We start from the raw sequence: 10,030 nt of genomic DNA, 5'->3' as shown, positions 1-10,030 counted from the left end.
TTTGCAGTAAAGATCCTGGCCACAGAATATGGAAGCACCTGAATGAAACAAAAGGAAGTGATGATAAGACCTTGCTGATGCTGCCCCTCAGTGGCTGCTTTGTTAAATTGCAGGCTTTCTATTATTATTGTAAAAACAGTTGCAGGAGAAGCTCTTGATACTTACAAATCTCATGATTTGTTCGAATTATGACTAGTCAGTTGAGGAATGTGGTCAATAATATATCATTCAATTGAAAATAATGTCAAATACCCTTTTTTCTTGTGCCATGATTGCCAAACAATTGAAGTTTCAGAGTAATGAAACTTTAATGTTCTATGTTTTAATAGAACATAGCCTCCATTAAAACATAGAGGCTATGTTTTAGCCTCTATGTTTAAAACATAGTGGCTAAAACCCTCTATGTTTTAGCCACTGGTAAAACATAGAGGCTATGTTTTAATAGCCTCTATTAAAACATTATGTCACTTTTCATATATTTGATGAACCGACTCTCAAAAGTGGAACATTTTTCCACCAATGTGACACATGAACGATTCAACTGAAAAACTAATTTAAAAAACACTTTTCTTAATTTGTGCTTCTTTTTTTTTTCCAGAGTCTATGACCAGCCGACATCTTGACGAAGCACAATTTTTTCTAATCTACCAGACTGGTGAGGTGGTTTCCTCTCTCAGGTCCCAGCAAGGATTTCTAATAACACTTTGCACTAGACTCTGCCTGGACCTTTCTAAAACTTTCTCTTTTTTTCCCACTGTTTTTAAACCCATTCTGTTGTTCTTACAAACTCATCATGATGCTGAAAAAAAAAAAAAAACTAAATCCTTCTTCATCTTCAGTTTAACCTTCAGCCTAATAAACACCTGTAGGCTTTGGATATTAGGAACTCATAATAATTCCAGCCTCCTGGATTAATAAAACAGGAATGCTGTCACAAACCAAAGAGGGAACTGTGACACAAAAGTTCTAGTTTGGTTCACAAAAACCCGTTGTCACATCGGAAAAAGTGTTGCAGCTCTTTTATGTGTTGCTTAACAAGTCACATCCCTTGTTAAGGAACATTAACAATTAAAGCCGATTCTGAATCTGTGAAACGACGGACCATGTGTCGTGTCCGCTGGTGTTGGTGTGTGCAGGTGTGAACTGTTTCCAGTAACATTCCATAATTAACCTGAAAAAAAAAAATCTGCTGCTCTCAGCTCCACCTGGACCCCTCATTTGCAGCCTGTGCTGCCACTACTGCTGCAGCCACAACGCATCACTCTTCACAAGGAGCCACATGCTCTAAAAGCCAACTGAACGGAAAAGAGACAGAGTGCTGATGCCGAGGAAGAATGCTCAAGAAACACATGAATGAATAATAAACACGCGCCAGACATGGGAAACTTTTGCAGCGACAATAAAGCGGCCGTTCAAGGCGTTTTTCCGCTGATGTCATATAAATGCAACCCGCATCCCCAGCAGCTTTGGGGTTGTATTCTTCCCAGAAAGTCGGCCTCGCGATCCCCGGGGATCCGGAAATGGAATTTAAGATCAGCCTACTAAACGCGGCTCCATCAGTAAAGCTCACAGACCTATTTAACAGCACTATGAGTAAAGTGATGCGTGTGCAGTGCTGTAAACCCCCCTGCTATTTGAGTGCATTATATAAACGCTGCAGTTTCACTTGTCATAATAGCAGGTCCAGAGAACGCGGGATGAGTTTATCTCTGGCTTTCAGGTGTAAGTTCCTTTTCTCTATACAGTGAGAGCAGGCTGCTTAGCTCAAGGAAATGATTTCACACAATTTCAATTCAGGTTTAGGTTATTTATACAGCTACAAATAAAAAGTTTATTTTTTTCTTTATTTGTGGGATTTACAAAACGACTTACAGCTAAAGCTAACAAAATTGTTAAACCAACATATTCAGGAAGAATTCAGATTTTGCAGGTCATTTTGATACTGGTTGCAGTGCAAACTGAAAGTGCTACATTGAGGTCCATGTTGCTGCCGTGAAAATGGAATTTATTTCTAAATATTTAATGTAGGCATTGGTTTTGATGCATGTTAGGGACATTTCATTTTGGAATTTGCATTTTTCCCTCAAGTTTCCGAGAGAAAATTTAACATTTTTGTGTAGAGAATTCTACCATTTTTTTTCTAGAATTTGTTCTCGTTTTCAAAATCAGAAAATGTTTTGACTTTTTGGGCTTATTTTTCAGTATTGTTTACTAATGATCTAAATTTGTGTTTAATTGCTTAGATTTATTTTATTATTAGATTTATGTATACATTGCTTGCAAAAGTGTTCCTGTTGAATTTTGTAACTTTTTGTCATGCTACTACTGGCTGTATGTGATAGAACCCAGTGATTGTCTGGCAACCTGTCCAGAGTGTGTGTGTGTATATATATATATATGTTACATGATAAACATCCATCCATCTTCTTACGCCCTTATCCCATTGGAGTCGGGAGGGGTATCGGTGCCTGTCTCCCGCAGCCAGCGAGCAAGAGGTGGCAGGCTGGACAGGTCACCAGTCTGTCACAGGGCAACACAGACAGGACAAACAACCATGCACACACACACTGGCAGAATTTGGAGAGACCAAATTAACCTGACAGTTATGTTTTTGGACTGTGGGAGGAAACCGGAGCACCTGGACAAAACATGCAAGCTCCATGCAAAAAGACTCCAGGCCGGGAATTGAACCAAGGACATTCTTGCTGCAAGGCAACAGCTCTGTGCCACTGTGCCACTCTGCAGCCCATCCAAAGAAACAAATGTTGTTGTTTTTTTTAAATAAATAAATAAAAATACGTTGTTTAGATATGGTGCTGCAGTTGAGATAAATATTCAGAACATGTTCATATATGGAAAGTACTTAAAGATAGCTCAGCAACAAACGTAACAATGTTTTATGGTGAAATCACTGTATTCTCACACATGTTGTTTCTCTCATTCTGATGGAGTGGCACAAAAAATTACACTTGTTCAGAGAAAATGTAATAAATCGACCTGTGGTTGCAGCCAAATGATGAGACTGACGTGAGAAACCGAACACTGTTCACACCGGTGATAATGGGAAAGTGAGCCTTATCTGTATGCATGATGGAAACAAATTACCACTGCCACACGGTGTCCAACCAATGTAACTTTTTTCCACTCCATATCTTTCAAGGTGCTACGTGTTGTTTTCCATTTATTTATTTTTTCTATTGCCACTTCCATTTTATGCTTCATTTAAATTGCATGGTAATTTACAGACGCTCCCTACTCTGCTGATGCAAGTCACTGCCTCCCTCTCCTGTCTGTTTTTCATTCTCTCTCTTTGCTCTCTCGTCGCCCAGCTGTAGACCAGGACGCACGCGTGCTGGGAAGGAGGATAGTGGCAGAAAGAAAGGGGTGAAAGAAGGAGAGAGTGAAAGAGAGGGGGGGTGACAAAGGACAAGACAAAGAGTAGGACAGAGAAGGGGGCTGCAGCCCAGTGTAGCAGATTGCCATGTTCTGACAATGGGGGTTTGCATGGAGCAGCAGAATCAAAACAGGACACAGCTCAGCTGTATGTTGGATCAATAAATGGTAGATGAGTTCAGACTTCAGGCGATGGAGTGGAAACCTTATTATTAAGAAGCACTGCTCGGTCGAACCGACTGCATACTGAGTCCCGAGTTTGGAATTTCTAAGAACTGACATTACAAGGATAAAGTCTCTCCAATCCTTGGGAACCTACAGAAACTTGGAGGAATGCAAACTTGAAGCTGGACTGCATTAACATTCAGGTAAGAGTGGGAATCAGAGTAACCATAAATTTGCAGTAAACAGTTGTTATAAAATGTCCCATGGCTTTTTTCTTCTTCTCCTTTTTTTTTTGTTGTTGTTGTTGCCTGTTTTATTTAGCTCTGCAAAGGGGGATTTAATGAAGTATTAACAGAACATGACAGTTGTCACTTATCATTAGACTGTGCAGGAAGACATAGGTCACTTGACTGAGCTCAAGCAACATTAAACACAACAATCCAAAATAATAGTCCCTCCTGGTATAGCTGACTAAATGCACTTCTTGCAGTTTTAAACGTGTGTGTGTGTGTGTGTGTGTGTGTGTGTGTGTGTGTGTGTGTGTGTGTGTGTGTGTGTGTGTGTGTGTGCAGGAAAGTCGTCAAAGGAGAAGAAGAGGAGGGAAGGGATGTCAGAATGTGTTTGCATAAAGAATTTGTCATAAATCAACACTTGAAAGCAAAAACGCGCATACACACACTTTTAGACTGGCTGCTTTTTCATGGATAAATAAAAAGGCTGCTTTGCTGCCAAAATCCACACATTACTGTCTTGTTGCCAAACTGTGGTACAGATAAAAAAAAAAATGACATGAGAATACTGGCACATGGATATGATAAAAAAAAAAAAAAAACAGAGACAAAAGACGTGAAGGGAACTGCATCCCAGAAGTCACAGTTTGAATTCTGGTCTGCATTACATTTGTGGTGTGTGTTCATACTAATACATAATAATAGAAGTGCTGCGCCAAGAAAGTCACCGCTGACCTGGAATTGGACGCTTTAGTTTGCTTGACCGGCTCTGATCCATTAATCAGATACAGGGAAGGACTTAAAATGTCATCACCATAATTTGTAGTTTTCATTCCAGTAACTATTCGTTTTCTTATGAAACTTGCTCTTGTTTTTACGTCTCATTTTATTAGCTTATTTAATTTATTTAATTCCTTAACTAACTGTCTTGTTGCTGTTTGAAAATTGTTTTTGTTTTATTAAAACAGGTCTCTTCTCTTCTAAATGAGAGACCTGGATCCTTAGATCTCAATGAGACCACTTGTATAAATAAAGTTAAAAAAAATATTAATAATAATCACAAAAAAAAAAACTATATTTGTATGTTTTAAAAAATATGGACATTTACTGACGCTCTCATGGTCGAAACTGTGAGACACAAAGCCGGTAGTACAACTCAAAGTTTGTGAATAAAAAACTCTCAAACGTTTTTCCGATCTGTGATAAAACCGTATATTACACAAGTGCAGCCAGGCTGCAGTGATAATAACACCATATGGTTTTATTCACTGTGAAAACCGGTCATTGTAAGACAAATGATAACCTCGGTAAATTCACTTATCCAGGTAAATATTCATAAAAGGTCTGAAGATTATCTAACCTATTAAAATCCATCCTCCACAATCACGTTTGTTATTTTAACATAATAGTGAATTTGTTTAAATCACAGAGCTGTGTAACAGCAACTGCTCACTCACTCTCTCTTTCACTCTCTCTCTCACACACACACACACACACACACACACACACACGCACGCACGCACGCACGCACGCACAATGTCGGCTCTTATTCTGACGTAAATAGTCATATTTATTCATGAGCGAGTGGTTGCTACAAGGTTCAATTAGAGCCACAATAAATGTTTTAATATATCAAGATAGGACATTGGTTTTTCTCCTAAATGTTAACTCAGTCACAGCTGCCATTTATTTTTTGAACAGTTTTCACAACTATTTTGAATTGTGAAAGAAAAATATTTTCCTATATAAAGTACGTCTACATTAGAGTTTGCAAAAAAAAAAAAAATAAAAAATGCTGATTGATTATCTGTCTTGGTAACAGGTGAAGGATAAATGCTGTTGTTTTTAGTTTTGCTTCCTTTATTATTACCTCCTTCCCATCGCCTAGATGATTTTGCTGTTCATGTAGATTTTCAGTGATGCAGGAAAAGATGGTCCCTTTGAGCATTTTCAAGAATACCATCTAATAAACGTGAAATTTTTTCAGTTAATTGTGATCAAGTAAGGAGATATCTGAAATAGTAGAAACTGGTATCAGCAGTTCAAAACTTTACAAAAATCGATGACCAAATAAAAGCTAAATAAATCTCATCGGTTCATCTGGACATGAATTGTTTTCACAGCAGTCACCCCTTTTCTTTTTGATCATCATTTAAGTTATTTCCTTCCTTACTTATTTTCTGCTATTAATGAAAAATGTTGAAAACTGGGTGCACAGTTCTTCCTGTCTAATCTCGAGTCTGCAATTGATTTCTTGACAGCTCAATCTTTTCATCGCTTCTGCTGTACTGAAGCAGGTTGTTTTTGCCTCTGCTTCAACTCTTGCGTTGTGCTAGATAATCCTGCTTGCTTGTGGATTTTCTTTGCAGCACCATTCTGAGCGCCTCTCACTGTAACGCGTGTTCCTCTTTTTCTTGCAGATGGACAAAATGATGCGAAAAGCGCTGTCCCTTCCTTGACTTCTCAGACCTTTTAAGTGAGCCAAATAAGGGATGGGGAGGCGAGCGGCTGACCTGACGACGCCGGTTCCGGTGTTGGGTGTCCCCGCCTCTGTAGGGGTGCGGAGCTGGAAGACAACAGGAGGAGACAGAAGCGGAGGAGTGCTGCTCCAGACTTGGGGACAGTGCAGCATCGGCATTCAGACGTCTCCGGGGATTAGCAGACCACTTGTTCAGCTACCTGATAGCGTCTCAAACAATGTTACTCAAACATCTAACACATATACCGCCAAGGAAACCAGGGCCATATCGCTTCATGTGAAGAGTGACAACGAGAAAAGGGCTATTTTAAGGCAGAAAACTGAGGAAACCAAGATCAAAAAGGAAGTGACTTTCAAAGCACTCGGAGGTGTCGGTTCAAAGGATGTCGCCGGCTGTCAGAAGAGAAGTGGTGGGACGTACTGCTATGCCAGGGCAATTAAAACCAATCCCCTCATTGCAGGCACCGCCAGCAGCGGCAGAACCAGACTGAAGTCTTCCACCCGTTACATCAACGGGAGCGTGGTGGATTCCGAGGCAATCGGCGGGATCATCGAAGTCAAAGACGACGCGGAGCCCTCGAAGGCCGCGGCTTCTCACGGAACGGTCTCGCGCCATCTTTGCGCAGACCAGTCGAAAAAGGCGTGCAACCAGTGTGGCGGGAAGCAGTCTGTAATATCCAGAGGCGCCGTCCCGGGGGAGACCACTTCCGAGGCTCTCTTCGGGGAGAAGGCATCAAAGCCAGCCCTCGCATCTCTGTTTACAGCCACACATTTAAAACTTCCTCATACACTGAAACAAAACCAGCTAAACTCTCAGAGCAGCGGAGTAAAGAACACACAGATTGCAAGCAACCCACACTTGTATTATATTAATGAAGAGATAACATATCGACGAACACCCCACCCTGCATGTCCGGTGCATTCCAGGGTTGGTTCAGGAACTCTGTATCGCACACACGCTTCAAGCGACGTGACATCCGTCCAACCGGAAGCCATTCTCCACACTAAAACTGTTACGGTTGCTAAAGCCAGAATTGAAAGCAGGCAGGCGAGTTCCGCAACAAACTGTTTCGCAAAACCCAACCAGGACAATAAAATCTCCATCCTTTCAAGTTTTTGCTCGACGCCTCAAATGGCCACGGCAACCAAAACCTTTCAAGCTTCCCCTCAGCGCCTCAAGACATCGCCTCACCACTACCTACAAGATAATATTACTCAAAATGTATGTGTCTCTGTGCACGCCGTGCCCGAGTGTCCACCTTTATCTTTGTACACTGTAGCCATGGGAAGTCAAAGAACATCCAGTCCAGTTGCACAGGCAACTTTTAATCTGGAGAGGATGTGTCCGCATAGTAATGTCAGTCAGGCGCCAGAAGCCTTGCACTCAACACACAAAGCACAAATTCTTGAATCAGACCTTTCTTCATATCTCACAATGGTAAGCTCCCCATCTGATTTAGATAAATGCCAGGAAAAGCCCCCGTCAAGAGCTGCCGACGTATCGCCAGCTAAAATATCTCTTATTGACAACCCAGCTCAATTCCCTGCTTCTGCTAATCCGCCTCAGAAACCTGCGCCGCATTCGCTCCTAAGTGCCGCCGTCTCTTTGAATTATAAAGTCAATCCAGATCAAATTTCATGTAGAGGCACCACAGACAACGCCGTGGCTCCGAAAATCCACTCGGTTCAGCCTAACTCCTCAGACTCTGAAACTGCGCCGCATATTTCCGCGTCCTCTGCACGCACAATATCTGGCGCGTCCAAGTCCCCGGAAGCAAAAGGTGAGTCGCGCGCAGCTCTCCCGAGCTCCGCAGCTGGTCGTTGCACGGTATATGAAAATATGACCGTCAAAACTGAGGTGAGACAAGTCACATCCCTGAACGGTTCTCTGGCGTCTCTGGGCGGAGAAAGACGAGATGACCTTGCCGCATCCGGTGCGTGTTTGCTTCAGTTGACAGACGCAACCGAGGTGCTAAGGAACGGCGACGCACACGACAAAAACCAAGCTCACCACACACAAGCACCAGACATCAGCAGTCAAAACAGTAATAAACCTCGCGTTTGGGGCGTCGTTACCAAGCAGCAGAGCGACTCCGCAGCAACTCCTCTCGAAAAGTCACCAAATATGTTGGGAACCGCCGAGGGAGGAAGTGAAACTAAAAGCCATCACACTAATCCAACTATCGGCCCCGCTGTGGAATTACAATGTAATAAAAACAAATGTATCGACCGTGCTGTCAATGAATTAGCGGTGCACAAGCCTGAAGAGCATAAAAATTCACGGGTCACTAACCCTCAGAATTGCTTTTCCCCAATTAAGTCAAGCACCTTTCTTCCGCAGGGTTGTCTGGACAGAGAAAAACAAAGACTTAAACATTATAAAGGATGCACACGAGCAGACCATGAGGGACACAGCGCAACAAATCCACTGGGCCAGGCAGCCAGGCACCCCGATTCGAATGCACAACAGTTTGCCTTGGGTGCAGCAGCCAGCCGTGCAAATAGTGCATTTGAATCCAACGCGGATGGGCAGAAGCATCTCGGTTATTCATCGCCCCCGGTCAAGACGCAAACTAACTGTGAGCCCAGTATCTCGCAAACAAACACAGAGGTGAAACACATCACCCAGTCTGCCGCCGACTGCCAAAATTCCAATTTCGATATTACATTACGGAGGCAAACACACACAAGTCCAGAACCTTCTGTCAGCGTGCCAGCATCGTTCACCGGCAAAGGAGGGCTCTCGGCACACACAGGCCCTGACCGGGAGTTCGACCTACAGCCGCCTGCAATGCTCGCTAAATCAAGTTTCACCCTCCCGTCCAGAGAGGTGGAGGGAATAAGCAGAGCAGATTTAAAGTTTAGCCCCGCTGCTCCTCAGTCGGGCCCCGAGGGCACTGGGCTGTCTCACTCCCACCCGTCCGACGCGGCGCTGCTGTTGCCGCCTTCCCCGCAGTGCTGCAGGTCTGCAGGCCTGGAGCAGAGGCTCAAGACCGTGGAGGCCAGCCTGGCGGCCAACAAGGACAGGATCACCACCCTGCTTAACATCATTCAGGACCTGGAGACATGCAACACTCCCAACAGCCTGTAAGTCTGTGTGCTTCACCGTGGCAGCTGGGTAAATAACTTGTCCAACATGTATGTAGCACAACAGAATCACTCTGTGACTCATGTTAAGTTCCCAATCAATGAGGAGGGATAGTTAATAAATATTCAGGTGATGTTGTCTCTTACATTTAGATTAGTTGGTTCAGAAGGCTAAAACTAACAGCTAGACCAGGCTTACCTTGACAACTTCAAGTTCAAAAGTGTTATATTCATTTCCATCAGTCATTTTAAGAAACTTAAAGAAGCTGTTGATTATTCACACAGAAAATTAACGGTTGGAGGCAGTCTGATCGTCTTCCTCTGTGAAACTGACCAGGCTAAGTTTTTAAATTCGCCTTGTTATTTTTTTCCACTTTTAAGTTTTGCTGTAGGTATTTTGTTCATTTTCATAAAAATCTTTTCACATTGATCCTGGGAATTATTGCCTTTTTTAAAATTATTATTATTATTTTTTTTTAACAATGCATTGGAATAACAGCTGTGGGCTTGAGTTGAACTGGACAAACCCAAATGAATTCATTTATTCCAAAGAAAGGTTATTGGTGAAGCATCACCTTCTGCATCTATTCCCTGTGTGATTTCGAATAAATTACTATAAATTGTTACCAAAACTGTAATCTGTGCTTTGTCATTGCAAAAAAAAAAAAAAAAAAAA

The 10,030-nt window shown here is 42.4% G+C and overlaps 1 protein-coding gene across 1 annotated transcript in view; it reads left to right on the top strand.

Annotated features, from left to right (window-relative positions):
* Positions 1 to 3,282: 3,282 nt before the first annotated feature.
* The window catches only part of LOC106950640 (uncharacterized), a 14,203-nt gene continuing 7,455 nt past the window's right edge, over positions 3,283 to 10,030 (top strand). Inside the window, exons 1-2 of the mRNA XM_015037645.1 lie at positions 3,283 to 3,761; positions 6,209 to 9,354. Coding sequence (XP_014893131.1) covers positions 6,281 to 9,354 — 3,074 coding nt within the window. The 5' untranslated portion in view covers positions 3,283 to 3,761; positions 6,209 to 6,280. The remainder of the gene's footprint in view (positions 3,762 to 6,208; positions 9,355 to 10,030) is intronic.

This window comes from Poecilia latipinna, unplaced genomic scaffold, assembly GCF_001443285.1.
Source record: "Poecilia latipinna isolate Pla-1442-1.1 unplaced genomic scaffold, P_latipinna-1.0 Scaffold413, whole genome shotgun sequence".
NCBI lineage: Eukaryota > Metazoa > Chordata > Actinopteri > Cyprinodontiformes > Poeciliidae > Poecilia > Poecilia latipinna.
Note: the sequence above shows the minus strand (reverse complement) of the source record. Positions and strands in the feature narration are given on the sequence as shown.